Here is an 18,737-nt window from a genome sequence, read left to right as displayed (position 1 = left end):
ACCGTATTATTATCCATGTAATTCCATAATCCTTTGCCATTTAGTCATCTCCATCATCCTTAAACTTATGCCATAATTACATCCATACCACCATCACTATCCTTATTTCCTTAACTCACCTATTACCCTACTTTTCCTTCCTCCTTACTCTCACATCCTCCTAACCTTCCCTCACATCCCCGTCCCTATCCCTACATCCTCCCTACCCTCACATGATCCCTACCCTCCCTACCATCACACCCTCCCTATCTTCACACCATCCCTACCCTCATACCATCCCTATCCTCATACCATCCCTATCCTCACACCATCCCTATCCTCACATCCTCCCTAGTCCCTATCCTCTAGTAAATACTACAGAGAACAAATTATCTAACTCTAAGCGCCATTCAGTCAGTTCATTATTATAAAGTTAGTTAATCTTGAGGAGGGCCTTTAATGAGCTCCTATTAAATGGGTCCAAAAAGTTTAAATTAACCAACAAAGGAAAGTTGTGTTAGGCCTGGGTGTTCTCCTGAGTCAGCTGGTAGTGGAGAGGGCCAGGCTGTAGGAGTGGGCGAAGGGATGGATAAAGCTAAGCAATATGGGGTCACAGTGTGGTGTTTGGGGGTTCTCTCTGATATTTCATTAAAGGTTAAGTGGAGATAATTTTTTCCCGATATGGTAAAATCTAAGATTATTTTTTTCCGATTTATTATTTCCTGGTGAGTGGAAAGAGAGAGAGGATGGTAGACACACACACACACACACACACACACACACACACACACACACACACACACACACACACACACACACACACACGTAAGGATACCCAAACAAACTTGCTGATGATGAAGGCTCTTTGTATAATCTCATTAGGAAACTCTCCTTGTTTGTCAGGGCTTACCTTGTGTACGAGGGATATTATTATGTTTGATCATTAATTATGGAGATCTGTGTTTTACTTTTTCTGGGACGAAGGAAGGAAGGAAGGAAGGAAGGAAGGAAGGAAGGAAGGAAGGCAGGAAGAGGGAATAGAAAGGTGAACAGAGAGGGTAGGGAAGGAGGGAAAGGAAAAGGATATATATATCTATATATATATATATATATATATATATATATATATATATATATATATATATATATATATATATATATATATATGTGTGATGAGAGATATACACCTGTTTAATTAAGAGAAGAAGCCAAACAAGCACTGAAACTTAATCATTCCTTCAGAAAAACACTAAATCGTTTATCTTCATCAATGAGACATTCTCCAAGCAAGTTCTATTGAAAGGTTCAGGTGGAAGGTGAAAAGTTTGCCTGTCTAAATGCCGCGGTGTCAGTGCTTGTTGACATCGAGGAAGAGAGAAGTTGGTTTTTCAGGCTGGAATCTCATGTCAAAAGTCTGGGAGTGTGAGGGTTATGAGGTGTGAGGGTTATGAGGTGTGAGGGTTATGAGGTGGAGGGTTAGAGGGGTGGGGAGAGGTGTGAGGGTTATGAGGTGTGAGGGTTATGAGATGTGAGGGTTATGAGGTCTGAGGGTCATGAAGGGTCACGTAGCGATAGGTGTAAACATTGGAAATATATCAATGTATCTATTAAATTATGGGACTATCATGGGGTAATATTATCATTAAAGAAATGTTAAGAGTTATTAAATAAACATGGGAAAGAGACTGAGGAAGTGATGTGTGTGTGTGTGTGTGTGTGTGTGTGTGTGTGTGTGTGTGTGTGTGTGTGTGTGTTTACAGTGCAACTATAGAGAAATACAGCGATTGTTTTGTTTTTTTGTATCCTCCCTTAAGCGTGAAGAGAACATCTCCTCCCCGTCTAGTTCTTCACGAGGGAAAGATAAATGATAATATCGAGGCTCTTACTATGAAGGGGAAAACAAATACACTGGAGTGAACTTAATGAGGTGTCGAGTGTAAGTTGAGATGAGAGGTGACGAGTCAATACCAACACCTCCTCTAAGTTACACATTCCCACCTCCTCTTCCTCCTCCTTCTCCTCTTCCTTCTCTTTCACTTCATCCTCCTCTTCTTCCCCCTTCCCTTTCTCCCCTTCCTTCTCCTCCTCCCCTTCTTCCTCTTCTTCCCCCTTCTGTTGCCTCGCCTCGCCTCACCCTTCCAAGATTTCCTGTTACATAATATTGCTCGTACTCTGAACTGTAATGGTGGTGGTGGTGGTGGTGGTCATGGTATGGTAGTGATGGTTGGCTGGTTAGGTGGTAGAGGGAAGCAGGGAGGGTGAGGTGGTAGAGATGGTGGTAGAGATGGTGGTATTCTGAAAACAAATGATAAGGTTAGTGGAGATATGGTTTGTTTATTATTGGTGGGATGGTAGGGAGAGGAGAGGGAGGAGTGGTAGGGAACGTGAGGTATAGCTGTCATTTATAAATTACATATTCAATAACTGATTCTCAATTCCATCACGAGTTAAAGAATTAGAAATAACTAAAAAAGGTCGACATTTATGGGAGACTATTTCACATTTACATTTTCTATGGATTGGCTAACTAGTTTTCTTTAATACTTTTATAGGGTAGACTGAAGAATCTTGGGCACATACCTCCTCCTGACCGGCTAGTGTAGTACTGACCAGGACATACAAGTGTAACGCCTTACTACTGATGACATTTACACAAATAAACAACTACAACTACTTCCAGGGTCTTGCTTCTTTTAAAGGTATGTTATTGTTGTCTTTACGAGAAATACAAAATCAAAATGTATGTATCTCTGTAGAAGAGAGAGCACACAGGAATAACGATCACCTGTATTACCAAACATATACATCTACATCATCTACATCGCCTTTCTTCGGAGTGTCACTATGTAGCATCTTGTAGTAAATGTATATATAAGCATCGGTCTTATATTAAGGCAGAGTAAACACATTCATTTTGTTCCTGTTTTGCCCACATATTTTCAGGAACTAATTTGTGATGGGATAGTAACGTGGTTGGTGCAGTATAGATAATAGTGTAATTACTGAGGTGAATTTATTAAGGGAACGCATGTAAGAGTTTTCATTTGTTTTTACTAAATATAATTACAATAGTTATCCTTTACCTGTTGTTATTGTTTGGGAATATCGTTTCTGATATTGTCGTTCCTCATTTAATTGCAATCACACCTGTAATCTATTAAGCTGTAGAGGGATTTAAAAAAATAAGTCTTACAGGTACGTTTTATGTGATATATAAACTTTTACACTAAGTATGTACAGTCTTGATCCAAAAAAACTCGTAATTAGGTAAACAACAGCAATGTTTATCAGGGTTGTGTGATACAATGAACACAAACTTGAGACACTGTGAGCTATAAGGTATAGAACGAAGGTACTATACGAGTGTTGGTACGTCAGGTTACGTCAATACTTACGTCTTGAGATGCTTAATCCATCATCTTAACCCCCCACCTCTCTCTCTCTCTCTCTCTCCTTCACACCATACTTGACCTGACTTGAGCAACAAACACATATACACAGTGAATCATAATAACCATCTGGGAACAATATTTACACTGACAACAGACAGACTTAAGGAGATTTCAACATTCAGCAACAGGTAATCAAACAACACCTCTGATTTATTACATTATAAAAATAGAAACCTTGTTTTCTTTCTTCTACAGCTCTCAATTGTTTATACAGAAATAAGGCTAAAAAAAACTACACATTTATACTGTAGGGATTTTTCTGGGTCCCTCGGTGTAATTTTGGCTGTTGTTGATGTTTCTGTTGGGCGTTCTGTTGCTGTTGCTCCTGTTGTTGCTGCTGCTGCTGTTGTTCATACCGTTGCAACAAAACAGCCAGTTCATTAGCCGACATATTATCACTTCCTATTTTACCATTAATTCGTCTCCCTCTTAACTGTGAGGCGTTGGAGCTGGCCTGAGCTTGTGATAGCATCTCTCTGTCGCACTCCGTCTCGGACAGTTCTCGGGAGTCAGAGAAGGCCGAGGGAGGGTGCAGAGGCCTGGGTGGTGGAGTCCGTGGTCGTGGGGGTGTGAGGGGAGACGAAGCCCCGCTGGACGAGGAGGAATCTCTTCGTACTCTGTCAACACAAATTCAATGGTATTAGAGATTTTTTTAACATATGAAAATTATGACATTAATCTATATACAAGGAGAGGATAATAATAATAATACTAATAATAATAATAATAATAATAATAATAATAATAATAAAAATAATAATAATAACCATAATTCAAAGAGATCCAATGTTTTTATTAAAATTATTTACGGTTTGGCAAAAAAAAATATACTCAAAAAATACTACATACACAAAGGGCATACAACACGGGGTAAACATGCTTAAGTAAGATTCCACGAGATAAGAAAAGACTCAGGGAAAAATGACACACTGAATACTAGATGTTTAGATATTAGAAAGAGCTAGAGTTGCTTAGTGGGCGCGGGGGCGTGAGGGAAGGTGGGCAGCCTCTCATACAGCAGTGGGCTTGATGTGGGAAATGATGATTGATGATGACGATGATGATGATGATGATGATGATGATGATGATGAAGATGATGATGATGATGATATGGATAATAACAGTGATGATGATGGCAAGAATAATAATAACGACAGTAATAATAATAAAAGAGGATCGCAATACAACAGGCGGAGGGATAAAAGCACTACCCGTGTAAGTAACTAAGGATCGTGCGGCACCTGGAGGGGGAGGAGGAGGGATGAAGGGTATGGTGGGAGCTGCGTCAGCCAGGGACCACCTACATAGCTCAGCCTCCACTACCTGGACTACCTGGCATGGCGGACAGGCGGCAGTGGATGAGGCCCAACACGTCCTCCTGCTGTCACTTGCTGCTGTGAGGCCAACTGCTGTGGGTGCTGTGATACTACCATCTGCTGTGAGGCTAACTGCTGAGGACGCTGTTGGTGATGCGGTTGTGGTGGCATTTGTGGGTGTTGATAGTGCTGTCGCTGCTGCTGCACAGGTGAGGAAGGGTCGTTACTCTCAGTGCTGGAATCACGGTTAGCAGCCTCGGCTCCTGAAGGGGACATGAATTATAGTTACTCCGGGTTGTAAATTTACTGCTTTTATCCGATTTTATATTGAAATCGCAAAATGTGATTTATTTTATCCCTTTGAGTGCGGTGACGTATTCAGGAGCTTATGCTATCGTTGTCAAGGGGTTATATGACATAGTACTCAAGGGGTTAAGTCATTGTACTCAAGGGGTCTAGTCATCTTACACAAGAAATTAAGTCATTGTACTCAAGGGGTTAAGTCATCGTACTCAAGAGGTCAGGTCATCGTACTCGAGGGTTAAGCCATCTTACTCAAGGGTTAAGTCATCGTACTCAGGGGGTTAAATGAATAAAAAAACTATTTAACCAGCACACGATGAACCAGCTCATAAGTCAATCAACTCCCCGATCACTCACTGTTTACGCGACGCTCACCTCTCGTACGACTTCTGGAGCGGTTAGGTCGAGTTCGCGAGTCCTTCCGAGACTCCTCTGGCCACGCCCTCTGCTCTACGGCCTCTCCTGGTTGAGGTGCAGGTGTCGGCTGTCCCCCTGGCATGGACTTGGGTCTACTTCCATACTCACCGCGGTTACGATTACTTATATAGGCGATCTCTGGTGAACGTTAACGAAGGTAGATGATAAGAACCGACCCTCATAATGTTATTCATCATTCTTATGTATACATGTTATTCCAGCCTTATATTACATTAAGTATACATGGTGAAGTTAACACTAAATTAACTGGATTACCTGAAGATTAGGTACGCTTCTTTATTTCACCTGAGGATTTATCACCCTAACGCTACCTTGGGGCTTAGATTAGATTAGATTAGATTAAATTAAATTAGATTAGATTAGATTAAATTAGATTAGATAACTATAAGTATTTTTAAAAATCGAATCAAATAAACTGTAATATCTAATCTTCAGGTTAACCGATTGCTTAATGATTTCACTCACCTGTTTCCTTATAGTGGGACTGAGCTCGTTGACGCCCAAGCTGACCGTAGGCTGGTGACTGCTGGGTGTGACGCTCACTGTGGACAGGTTGGTCGAGGCAGTCCCGAGGTGTCATAGCGTGTAGAGACAGACCATACTCTAAAGTGCCCTCCGAGCTTCCCACGCTAAGACCACAGGAAAACTCAGAGGGAGAGTGAGAGAGAGAGAGAGAGAGAGAGAGAGAGAGAGAGAGAGAGAGACTGATGATCGATGTGAATAGAGAAGGTAACATGGAGGTAATATTTGCTAAGAGGCGAAAACTCCCTAAATTGAGTAAAAAGGTTGAAGGTCCTATACCACGTAACTCATTCTACCACAACATGAAGATCACAACAACCACAAACATTCACGATCGAAGTAATTATCGATAATATCAAACTTTACATACGAATACTTAGAAGAATTCGCAGTCACTTAAATTTCTACATTAAACCCACTTTATAAAATAGAAACATATAAAAATAACACAGGGAAATTTTTCATTGATATCATTTTTAGTTGATGTCATAAAAGTCAATGATATCGAAGAGGATTTGTATATGAACTGATAACACAGGTATGAGATGAAGATATACCTGAAGGTGGCGTATGGGCAGATCTCGTAGGGGTCAGAGGTGTCGTCCTGGGTCTTGAGGGAGGCAAGGGAGCCGTGGGGTTTCTTGGTTGGCGTCGGAGAGTAGAGGTGGGCGCGGGTGAGCTCTGAGTTACGGGCGTTGTCTTCCTCTCCCCCGCCCTTGTTGTCCAGACTCTCACCTGGTCTGTTGGACAGGTGGAGGACAAGGAAGAGTGTTTATAGTTAACAGGTGATAATGAAAGGTGTTCGTGGTGTTAAATTGAGGGAACAAACTTGAATAACGCTACTCCTAACTAACCAAATCTAACCTAACCTAACTTAACCTAACCTATTATATCTAAGGTAATATACAGTACTATCGCTGTCATGACCACTCCATAAAAAGTAATGCAGTTGAACTTCTTAACAAAATCTTTTCTTGTGTTTATATTCGTTAATAAAGTATAGGAATAATGATCTATTCTTGAGGTGCTCACCTGTAACCACCGTACCTTCTTCTCCTGACGGCGACGCAGACGCAGATTATCAGTGCAGCAGCCAGCAGGACGGCGCTGACAACACCTGCCACCACATGGGCGTCTAGCCACCCTGTCATCACCGCCGGGCTGCCCATCACCACTACCTCCTGCACCGGCGGCTCTCCTGTAAGAGAATTTCCACTGAGTAATGTTTGGGTATAAGTGTTCCTGCAGGCGGGTGTTGTTGTTTTCTGACGGTGTTTGTTATTGTTTATGTATCACCCTGTAAGTCTCCATCACAAGCTAAACAAAGATGACCTTGTCAGTCCTTCCAAGTATTCCTGGTGACCATAAAGGCTTCTACTCAGTCATAGGGAAGGTCTAAAGAATATAACTCACCCCCAGGACGCCCTCTGGTGGCCACACCCTTTGATACTAACCTCCGTTGTAGCCCCCGATGGCCACACGGTACACTATGGACGTGTCTCCAGCAGTAGATGCCGCTGTGATCCGCAGGAGGTGCCAGGAGGTAGTGGTCAAGTCACAGATCCCCAGGTCAGTGATGTCTCGGGTCACGTGAGCATACAAGGGTGTCCAGGTCACTTCGTCCTCCTCACTACCAAGTTCAACCTGTTGATGAGAGAAAACGATTACAGACGAGGGGGAGACTTCACAAGAAATACATAGGGCTGGTAACTCTAGCCTTCACGATACGTATAAGAGTAATGACAACAAATGCTTGATTTTGTCGTACGATAACACAATAAGACGTATAAACACATAGACAGAGACAAACAAACAAACAAACAGTGATAGGTATACCTTCCAGTGTGTGACGGGGCAGCCCAGCTCAGGCCAGACATACAGACGGAGCGTCACACACGTCGCGTTCACCTCCATTAATTTGGCCGGGTTGGGACTACCAGGAGCTGTTGTGGAAGCAGTTAAGCTATATCACATTTTGGTAGATTTTTCATTATTATTAATTTTCGGTATTTTTTATTTCTATAAGTGATGGTCAAGAAAATGTTATATTAATTTGTTAGTTATTAGTAAGAAATGACTGTTTTAAGCTTCAATAGTGTGCCCATAATGCACACAGGTGAGAACTACAGGCAATTACAACCAGGTGTTAGGAATGTACTCACGACTGCCGAGTGTGTTAGTGAGGAGGACAGGACTCGGGGTGCTGGTGCCGTGAGTGTTCCAGGCGGTGAGGTAGAGGTGGTGAGGGGCGCCACAGGGAAGACCTCTCACCATCACCGTCCTCACCCCAGGGTCAGCACTCGTCTCCACCCACTCCCCCGCCCGCTGTCTGTGATGCACCGTGTAACCTTTTGGAGAGACGGAAAATGGGTATTGTAATGTGTGTGTTTTATACTGTAGAAGCGATACAGTCTATGTAGTATGGTTAAAATGTTGGCCATATGTGACAATGGTTAACACAGCGGTACTGACCTAGAATAGGAGCGCCTCCGTCACCAGTTGGGGTGATGGAGAGGTTTAGGGCGTGGTGGGTGGCGTGGGCGAGGGTGAGGGTGGGCGGCGGGGGCGTGGTGACGGCCACCACTTGATGCATGAGGCTGTCCACGCCCACACTGTTCCTCACCAAACACGTGAAGTTGGTCGTCTCCCTCACAGCTGTAAGTCACGCCAACAACAACACGCCGTTATTATACAGTCCTGATACAATGTTGGGTTACACAGGTCGAGGTATGTCTGCCCCGCCGTTTGAGTAGAATATCATGAGGTAAGAACTACTGCAATGAGTAAAGCATAAAATATCCCAAGACAACACTGAGGCCGTCTTAGTCGTGTTGAATAATGACATCTTACTCGTGAGGTGAAGGTCCCCCCCTGGCAGGAGCTGGGTGTGTTGGCTGCTGGTGATGGTGTTGGAGCTGCCCTTCCTCCAGGAGATAGTGGGGAGCGGCGACCCCAGGCCCCTGCACCCCAGCGTCACCCCCGACCCTGCCCCCACCCACCACGACCGTCCTCCGCCCACAGCGATGGGCGCATGTGTGGGTGTGGGTGTGGGCACCGCGATGAGTCTTGGCGACTGACTGCCCTCACCCGCCACTGTGGTGGCTGTCACCCACACCTGACGAGTTAAGGAGTCATTTAATGTCTTGACTTTAAAGTTTTTATGATACATGATTTCATAATTCCGTTGGGCACTTTTTGTCCCTTACAGATTAAGACTCTCAAAATGGCTGACTTATAGTTTGTTTATAAATATCATGTGGTTGAAGTCACGTGTTTACACTAAATCTGTAAACAAATGTTGACCTCACAGTTAGCACATCTCTTGGGACCTCTGGGGACAAACCTGGACTCTGGAGGCCGGCGTGAGGTTGTTCAGCTCTCTCCAGGTGGCTTCTGACCCACCTGCACCCACCACGTCCCGCACCGCCACCTGGTCGTCCCTGGCGGAGTAGAGGGTGTAGTGGAGGATGGTGCCTGTTTGTGGCTGGGGCGGCGACCACGTCACCAGCAGGGTGGTGCTGCCTGTCACTATCACCCGCACCCTTCTCGGAGGCCCTGGAACTGATGATGGTGATGCTGTAGTGACTGTATAAGGTGGCGTGTGTGTGTGTGTGTGTGTGTGTGTGTGTGTGTGTGTGTGTGTGTGTGTGTGTGTGTGTGTGTAAAGGAAACATGTATAGGGTGTTTACTAGCCAAGACATTAACTCCATGCCAATTTTCAACCCTGAAATAACTCTTAAATATCGTTAAAGTTAAGTCCCTGTGTTATTCTTCTGTTATGACGCAGCTTCCTCAACACACACACTGAGCCAACAACGGTCACTAAGAAGCGTTCATAAGCTGGATCAAGTCCACTGTTTTACGCAGGTATTTTCTATCAGTTAATCAGCCAGTCAGCTAATCAGTCAGCTAGTCAGTCAGTCTCTTAGGGGTGCTACGGGTTCTTACCATCATCCTCTGTGAGGCAGAAGACGGGGTGGTTGGGGGAGCTGTTGCCCACCTCGTTGAAGGCCTTGACCCTCACACTCATGTTGGTGGCTGGAGGGAGGCCGTCCAGGTTCTTCTCCAGGTTGGTTGTGTTTATCTCCCACGTGCTGCCTGTTGGAGGAGGGTAGACGACCTCAGCTGAAGGTTAGGTTACGTTACGTTACGTTACGTTAGGTTAGACACACAAACAGACAGGAAAATAGATACTAGATAGAGATCAAAATTCACTACAATATATTACCAGTAATGTGCTTAACACGACACACTTACTGCTGCCACTGTGGTAGGTGTGTTTAGTGGGCGTAGCGACGATGGTGTAGCCACTGACGGGGGCGTGAACACAGTGTGAAGGCGGAGGAGACCACCACACCCGTACACTGCCCCGCCCTGACCCACGGCATGATACTCCCGCAGGAGGACACGACGGGGCTGTAGAAGGAATAGGGTTGAGATGTTAGTGTGCAGAGTCATCATCACTGTAGAGAGAGAGAGAGAGAGAGAGAGAGAGAGAGAGAGACTCCCAGTAGGGTAAAGGGACACATCATCTTCGTTATATAAATATATATGACCTCTTACATAACTTTTTATTTCACAGTAATTTTTATCAGAGTCCAAGTGTCTCTGTGGGCACTAAAGAGGTATCGACAGTACTAACCTTTCCTCTTTCCCTTCCTTCCTTACCCTTACCCCTTCCCACCTTCCTTACCCTTCCCCTTGCCCCTTCCCCCTTCTCTCCTTCCCTCCCTTTCCTCTCCTTCCTGTTTCCCTCCCTTCCCTCCCCTTCTCCTACTCACCGTCGTGGCTGGTAGAGTCAACTATCCTGGGTGATGACAGAGGTCCAGGTCCCGCCCTCGTGAACGCCCTCACCGCCACCTCGTAGAGAGACGCCGGAGTCAGGCCTCGAACCTCGTACTGCTCTACAGATTCCGGGTCACCTGCGTCAGAGAGTGGCTCATGGATAATTGTATCTATCAGGACAGAGGCCATTTTCAACTCAGGATACAGCAGTAAATTGTATACGTAAGATGATATGAGACTAAGCCATAACTTGTACCATGATGAAAAAGTACCATAAGGTTTTACCTGTCACTTGAAGCTGTTATTTAAGGTGACTGGAAGAAATGAAGACAAAGAAGATAATATAACCCCTTAATCTCTTACCTAATGGCGTTGCAACGGCTCTGGTGATGTAGGTGAGGTGGCCCTGGAGGTTCTGACGACGAAGAGCGATGGTGTAGCCCCTGAGAGGACCGTGAGTGAGGTGTGGATCAGGGGCACGCCAAGTCACCAAGAGAGAACGAGGACTTCCTGCAGCTACACGCACGTCCCGAGGCGCTCCTGTCGGTGCTGTCAACACACACACACACGTTACATACTGTGTTATTTAGGTTGTTGATGACATATATAACATCTACGGCTATATGATATCCCAGGAAGATGGTCAAGTGCTGAAGAGTCCAAATTCAGAATGTTTCAGATTGATTTATTATATTCTCTCTCTCTCTCTCTCTGAAGCCTCTACTCATCATGGAGGGATGCAGACAACTTACCTTCCTCGGTAGTAGTGAAGACCTGCACGCTGGAGGGCTGAGACACGCCTAAGTCATTATGAGCCATCAGTCTGAGGGCGTAGGAGTGATAGGGTGTGAGTCCTGTCAACACGTGCCACGACGCCCACTGACCCACACTGACGTTACGCCCATGAGTTGCCCACGACTCTCCCTCTGCTGCAGTCAGGGGCAAGGGAGGGAGAGAACCCATTTGTGACGGAAAGAAGAAAAATAACCCAAGTTAATTTTTTGCATCATTATGAACTGGAAAATGATCTTGACATTTATTAAGTTGGTTTAAGGTGTTGTTAGTTTGCATATAACGTTCGTGTTTCTGTAAATTGGCTCAGTTTTCTTTGGTATCGTTGATAAACTGCAATATTTGGTTCATAATTTCAGTCAAGCAGAATTATTATATAATTTCATTGATATGTTAAGAACTATTATTCTTATTCTTCTTCATATTCAGAATGGTCGTGTTGTTTACCTCTATACTGTATGGTAACAGCTGCTGGTTGAGGGAGGGTCCAGGTGACACGTGCAGAGCGACTCCCCACCTCGGACACCACCACACCTGCAGGAGCTGTTGGCGGCTCTGAGGGAGGAGGAGGCGATGAAAGGTCTGTGTTATTGTTTACCTCTTGTGATTACAACCTATAGTAATACGTGTTTATAGATACATATATGTAGCAGGTGGTTACAGGTTAATGAGCTGTAAAAGAAGGCATTGGCTGTGTAATCCATTCCATGTATCTCGCCTCACTTACCTACCCTGTGATGGACCTCTTAATCTTAGGTTAGGTTAGATTTCATTATCCAAATCAAACTGAGTAATTAACACCTGAAACTCACCTATGACAGCGATGTTGAACACCTGTGAGTGCTCCCCGTGTGGGTTGGCAGCTCGACAGGTATACTGCCCGGCGTCTGAAGCTGTCACTATCCCTATCTCCAGCACGGCACGAACAGACCCGCCACCACCACTCTCACGCACCGATGTCCTGCATAAATGGAGAAAAAATACATCAATAATAATACCAACAACATTAACAAGATCAATATCAACGTGACTATATCAATAACACTACAACTAGGTCAATGTAATATCAGTATCATTATGGGAATATCAATATATACAGTAATATCAATGGAATATCCAAAGGAGAATATTGATATTATAGGATTTTATTTTATAATTGATTAAGTTACCTGATTAAGTGATTAAGTTACCTGTGACTTGGTGAGACGGGTGCATGGTGACGCTGCCAGGTGATGGTGAGAGGGTCGTCACCTGTCGCCTCACAGTCGACTGTTACTGTCTGTCCCGCATGGCCCGTCACCCGTCCACCCTCCGTCACCACACGAGCCGGGGCTGTCACGAGATAGATGTTAGACGGGAAGATACACTAGAGACAAGCGAGAAGATATAGGAATGAGAGGCGGTCATGAAAGGACAACTGACAGACGGGAGGACATAAATAGAAAAAGCTAATAATAATAATAATAATAATAATAATAACAGGAATATATAATGGCACTACGACACTTGTCACTAGCTTTACAAACTCTAAAAACACGTTCATATTCCAGTATTTTAATAAGAACAAATAATATAAATATCTCAAAAACATTAGGACAGTTTTATTATATAGTGATTGAGTTTTTCGAGGACAAATTGTCGTTGTTTTTTCAAGTTAAATAATGGAAAATGTCTAGTTAGTAGCTTCAAGTGGCAGGACACCATACACGTTGCTGATGGATGATAACTATATAAAACCGTAATGTACACTATAACCTTCGTATGTCCTTTTAACGTAGCTGAACATAATATAATTTAATAGTTACTTCAAATTTAATAAACGGATTGGTGAAAAAATAATGAGTAATTTTATGTTTAGTCTTTATAATTCAATCAATAATAAGGTCGTGGCGGCATAGGCTTAGTGTGTCCACAGCTAACCAACTATCAGCGTAAGTGTCAATATTTCAAGGGTCAGTCAGGTCACCGCCTCACCTGTTCAATCACTTCAGTCATCGGTATTGAGTTGGTAACTGAAGTGTGAGTGTAGCTGATTACTTACTCACATTTCTTGACGGTGATAAAGTGACGGTGTATTTATGATGGAAAGTGATTCGCTGGACGATATACAGTAACACTTATTAACCATTACGTTAATAACTGGTCTATAGACACCTACGGGAGTGTTTTGTCAAGTGGATAATACAAACGATGGAGGTATGAAGTGTGAGGTCAGTGTGACGTCGAGGCTTTCTCAACCTACCCAGGAACAAGGTAAGCACTTCATCTGACATACAAGTACCATTATTTACACATTAGTATCAACTTGATAACAACATTGACTCTACTTGTGCTTGTTCTGTAAGATTTAGAGTCGTATCAGGGGTTCAAGTTATCTTACTCAAGGGGTTAAGTCATCGTACTCAAGGGCTTAAGTCATCGTACTCAAGGGCTTAAGTCATCGTACTCAAGGGCTTAAGTCATCGTACTCAAGGGCTTAAGTCATCATACTCAAGGGCTTAAGTCATCGTACTCAAGGGCTTAAGTCATCGTACTCAAAGTGTTATCTGAATCAATAGACTAAACCATATTACTCAAAGGGTTAAGTTATCGTTTTCACTTAAAATATCTTAAGTAACAGACAAATTCATCATACTCAGGTGAATTAAGTCATAGTAACTCATAGGTATTAAAAGTAAACACTATTACAGGTATAGACAAGGGCGAAGGAAAGTTATCTTAATGTTGTTTCTTTTATTTCCTGGTGAGTGAGTTTACAGCTCCTCAAGGAATAGTAACACGTCACACCTCAGGTACAACTGAACGTGTAGGTAAAAAAAAATGTAGTGTTAGTTCTGTTTGTCTGTCTCTTCAGTCGTCTCTGTGGCTATCCGTCCGTGTGTCTTTGAGTGTCCGTTCGTCCGTGTGTTTTTACGTGTGTCCGTTCGTCTATTTGTCTTTATGAGTGTACGTTTGGAGTCCGTGTATCTTAGCGAGTGTCCGTCCGTTCTGTTATTATGACTGTCCTTTCACCCGTTCTGTCCTATAACTGTCCGTTCTGTCCTTATATCTGTCCGTCCGTGGTTTATGTGTATATATTTTTTATGTTACTTGATTCCCGAAAGAAAATAAATAAAATTAGTATCCCATTCGTCTCGGGATTTACGTTTTCTGTATTTACGTTTTCCTTACAAGTGTCATTTGAGGGTAAACTAAATTACGTATTCTCCTTATTTACATGTTGGGGGTTTCAAAGGCATATATATTTTCTGGAGTATGAGTGTTGGTGAAGGTATTTTGTTAACACTTTATGGGAATTTATCATAGCAAGACTAGGTATGTGTTGCTTAAGTCTCTGTTTATGGAGTGAGGCACAGCTAGGGGAAAGCTCGTGAGGATTGGGTTATTACGTGAACGATTGAGTAAATTGACTTTAAAATTAGTGTCTCTTAACCTAACTTCACGAAACTTAATCTAAATCAACCTAACCTAACTTCACGGAATTTAATCTAACCTCTTCTAATTATGCTGAATCAGTCATAACAAACTCATATCCTCGCTTTATCTATCATAGTCACAAGGTACGCTGATCACTCGAATATTTCCTTTGGCTTCCATTTCGACTCTGACAATCGCTCGTGACCTAAGACTCCCAAGAGATTAATTTCTGGCCTGACGTTGATTCTCACAGTTTCTTGTGACTTGGTGTGACTCTCCCTAACCCGGTACAATCTCTTACCATGGACTGTGAGCTGGACGACCTTGGAGATGGGTTTACCGACGGTGTTAGCAGCGCGACAGAGGAACCATCCAGCGCTGGTGGTGGTCACAGAAGGCAGCACCAAGGACCCATTCGGTGCCTGGGAAGCTCTTACCCCGTCCAGCACCACCGCCTGGAAGTCCTGCGCTGTGTCACCTGCAACATACAAACACTTTACTGACTCTCCTGCAACATACAACACTTTACTGTTTCTCCTGCAACACATAATATAAATACCTTACCCCACACATCACTTGCTTGGCTTCCCTGCAACACACAAAAGTTAAGTGACTCCTGCAAAACACGACACATCGCTTCCCTCATAATATAAAATATGGCATGAGGAATAATGTGAGGGCAGATGAAGGGAAGACGTGTACTCACCCTACAATGACACCCACTTTGACTGTCAGGTCAGTGTTACTTGGTGGCCTTTATGACTGGAGGGAGGGTGTTAACCTTGTGACATAATGATAGGTGGTTGGGTTATTACCTGTAGATTTATGGGGTGGTGGGGGGGTAATGTTATGCCAGGGGTGGGGGTAATGTTATGCCAGGGGTGGGGGGAGGGAGTATTACCTGGTGCTTTCATCCAGGTGAGGTCAGGTTGGGGGTAGCCGCGGGCACTACAGTCGAGTACCACCGTGTGTCCCACCAAGGCAGTTGCGCTTCCTGGCTCCACTACCCACCTGGGCGACACCTGCCGGTATACACATATGTGAGTCTTGACATTGTTATTCGTAATTTACCTGTATATATTATCCATTCTCTGACCCAAACTCAGGTGTATTTATCAATGGCCATAATTACTAATACCTATTTTGGGATATTTTGTATAGTCACGGTATAAGAATTGTTGCTTTAACTTAAAACTTGGGAGGGAATTAGAGAACCTTATAAATGATTCAGTGTAAACATTGGTAAAACTGTCTGGGTAATTAATACTCACTGTCTCTGACCTGTGTTGCAGTATAGTACAGGTAGTCTTGATTGATTATCCCTCCAAGGTGTGTTGCTAGCCTTGGCTCATGACCTACCATGACCTTCGTGACCTGGCAGCACTATGACCTACCCCAACCCTGCCTATTGATCTTTGTTGACCTTGACATCTGTGACCTACCTTGACCCTGACAGTTGCGGTGTGGTTGGCGGTGGCGGCGGCATTAGCGGCCTCACAGGTGTAGGTGCCAGAGTGGTGTTCCCTCAGCTTCTTGAACAACAGCACCTGGTGGACCAAGACGCACCTTAGTGACTCTGTATAAACACACACACACACACACACACACACGCACACGTCCTCACATTTAAGCTTCTATAGATTCATTACATAATTATGACGCACTACAACACAATTATCATCAAAGACAATCATTATCCCGAACACCTCATTATCTGTTTCACTCTAAGCGTCTCTCCTCACCCTCGAGTAGTCGCTGGTCTGTTTGACATCGATCCCTGGGTCGTGCTGGAGGTGTCTGCCGTCCTTGAGCCAGTTGAGGGTGATGGGTAGGTCACCTGAGTTGATCATACAAGTGAGTTGTGTTCGCTCCCCCTCCTGTAGGTCATTCCGGAACGTGAACGGCTCGATCTTAGGCGGCTCTGTGGTGGACACGAAAGGTGTCGTAGATAAATGGATTAAAAATAATGGATGGTGATGGTTAACTTAGATATTTGACTAAGCAATGCTGGAACGGGTGACAGGATATTAAAGTGTCCAGCATGAGGAGGCCACAACCTAACCTAACCTATCTTGTCCTTAACGAGTTCCTATTCTGATGTTTAGGTCAGGTTGGACTAGGTATGGTTAGGTTAGGTTAGGTTGGACTAGGTAGTAGGTATGGTCAGTGGTTTATTTTTTGTTTTAAGAAAATGTAAGATGAGTGTAAGTTTGGATGCTCTAAAACTGATTATAAGGGTATAAGAACGTGAAGGTGGAAGAGATAAGACAGTATGAATGTATTAGAACGTACTGAGAACGTGGAGGAAGGTGTGGGAGGAGGCGGTTTGGCCCTGCCTGCCGGAGACCACACAGGTGTAGCGGCCGACGTCATCATGGTCAGCTTCCCTGACCACCAGGGTCCCGTTCAACGCCACCTCCTGCCTGTAACACAAACACTGTAACTTTTCCTGTAATACAAACACTTCAACTCTCTTATCTGCAATATAATAAACAACATTCCTTCCTTGCAACACCGCCTGCAACACAAACTCTGCATTATTCATATCTAGCACAAACACTGTAACATATAAAGTCTATACTGCACAAACTTGCCAAAAACAAAAGAGACTCGAGAACTCACCCGAGGGAGGTGGGGAGGATCTGCCCGTCTCTCCTCCAGGTGATGGTGGGGGTGGGGTAGCCTCCTGCAGGACACCACAGCTGCACGTCCTCCCCAGACACTGCCGTCACGTTGCCCATGGCTCTCACGAAGGGGGGACCTGCGAGAGTGGTGAGGGTCAGGGACGGTTGTGTTGTGGGAGAGGAGATAAAAGTGGATAATTGAGGGAGAGAAAAGTGGATTAGAGAAAACGTGGAGGATTGTAGGAAGGTAGTGTAATAATGGACACCTGTAGAGCGCTGAAACGATGTCATTTAAATAATCTCATTAATCCTCCTGCCTGTAAAGTTTCGGTATACAGTTATGGTGCTGCTGTGAGTCCGTCTGTTCATCTGTCTATTCGTCTGCGTGTTGAAAAATAATATCCCACACGTTAGCTAAAATTTCAAAGGGCGCATTGTAGCCATACTTTATACGTAAGTTCTTTTTCACACAGTTGATGAAGCGTATTGATTTCGCTCTCGGTGGTGGGTATTAGCCACTTCCACTGATGGCTCTCGTTAGCACATGACTGTCGCTGATGCCAGGGTCAGACATCAGGCCGTAGTGAGACGCACAGTACTGTAAACTCGGAACTCAAGTCTTCCTGTAAACCCGAAAACCCGAAAAAAAAAACTATGGCGGCAAATTACACGATCTTTAAACTGAAAAAAATGCGTTCTGTTACTGCTATAAGAGAGAGAGAGAGAGAGAGAGAGGGGGGGGAGATATGACACAGCCAGGCCAGTTTGGTCGCTGAGTGAATATCCTCGTTAGTCCAGGTCAAAATATGAGGAGGAACGCGGCCTTATCACCTCACAGTTACCACACAAAGGAAAACTGATGGGACGCGTTCTCTCTCTCTCTCTCTCTCTCTCTCTCTCTCTCTCTCTCTCTCTCTCTCTCTCTTTTTGGGGGTTGATATAGTAAACAAAACAACATTCTTCTCCACCAATGCGATATAAAAGTAAGTACTCAGTGTGTGGTTAAGGGAGTGTGAGTATGGAAGGAATGGTGATGCTGTTAGTGGATGTTGTTTATGTGTTTGAAGGAGACCAGCAACAAAGGCTCACACTCAGTACTATTACACATA

General features: G+C 44.0%; 1 protein-coding gene across 4 annotated transcripts in view; it reads right to left on the bottom strand.

Annotated features, from left to right (window-relative positions):
• Window positions 1-3,168: 3,168 nt before the first annotated feature.
• Window positions 3,169-18,737, bottom strand: part of LOC121872153 (Down syndrome cell adhesion molecule-like protein Dscam2) — an 87,303-nt gene continuing 71,734 nt past the window's right edge. Inside the window, exons 8-33 of one of the 4 annotated variants that reach the window (XM_042374829.1) lie at window positions 17,627-17,765; window positions 17,297-17,427; window positions 16,747-16,925; window positions 16,447-16,551; window positions 15,906-16,026; window positions 15,306-15,482; window positions 12,778-12,919; window positions 12,400-12,548; window positions 12,035-12,142; window positions 11,548-11,724; window positions 11,159-11,344; window positions 10,792-10,932; window positions 10,268-10,426; window positions 9,959-10,108; window positions 9,354-9,571; window positions 8,861-9,125; window positions 8,483-8,665; window positions 8,173-8,358; window positions 7,847-7,953; window positions 7,465-7,654; window positions 7,043-7,208; window positions 6,568-6,750; window positions 5,954-6,117; window positions 5,426-5,605; window positions 4,764-5,010; window positions 3,169-4,048 (exon numbers count right to left, since the gene is read on the bottom strand). In XM_042374829.1, coding sequence (XP_042230763.1) covers window positions 3,664-4,048; window positions 4,764-5,010; window positions 5,426-5,605; window positions 5,954-6,117; window positions 6,568-6,750; window positions 7,043-7,208; window positions 7,465-7,654; window positions 7,847-7,953; window positions 8,173-8,358; window positions 8,483-8,665; window positions 8,861-9,125; window positions 9,354-9,571; window positions 9,959-10,108; window positions 10,268-10,426; window positions 10,792-10,932; window positions 11,159-11,344; window positions 11,548-11,724; window positions 12,035-12,142; window positions 12,400-12,548; window positions 12,778-12,919; window positions 15,306-15,482; window positions 15,906-16,026; window positions 16,447-16,551; window positions 16,747-16,925; window positions 17,297-17,427; window positions 17,627-17,765 — 4,538 coding nt within the window. In that variant the 3' untranslated portion in view covers window positions 3,169-3,663. Of the gene's footprint in view, window positions 4,049-4,754; window positions 5,011-5,425; window positions 5,606-5,953; window positions 6,118-6,567; window positions 6,751-7,042; window positions 7,209-7,464; window positions 7,655-7,846; window positions 7,954-8,172; window positions 8,359-8,482; window positions 8,666-8,860; window positions 9,126-9,353; window positions 9,572-9,958; window positions 10,109-10,267; window positions 10,427-10,791; window positions 10,933-11,158; window positions 11,345-11,547; window positions 11,725-12,034; window positions 12,143-12,399; window positions 12,549-12,777; window positions 12,920-15,305; window positions 15,483-15,905; window positions 16,027-16,446; window positions 16,552-16,746; window positions 16,926-17,296; window positions 17,428-17,626; window positions 17,766-18,737 lie in introns of all 4 variants that reach the window. The other 3 variants (XM_042374831.1, XM_042374830.1, XM_042374832.1) reach the window with 3 other exon arrangements.

Source organism: Homarus americanus, unplaced genomic scaffold (assembly GCF_018991925.1).
Source record: "Homarus americanus isolate GMGI-L3 unplaced genomic scaffold, GMGI_Hamer_2.0 scaffold22069, whole genome shotgun sequence".
NCBI lineage: Eukaryota > Metazoa > Arthropoda > Malacostraca > Decapoda > Nephropidae > Homarus > Homarus americanus.
This window is presented reverse-complemented; position numbering and strand designations above follow the sequence as displayed.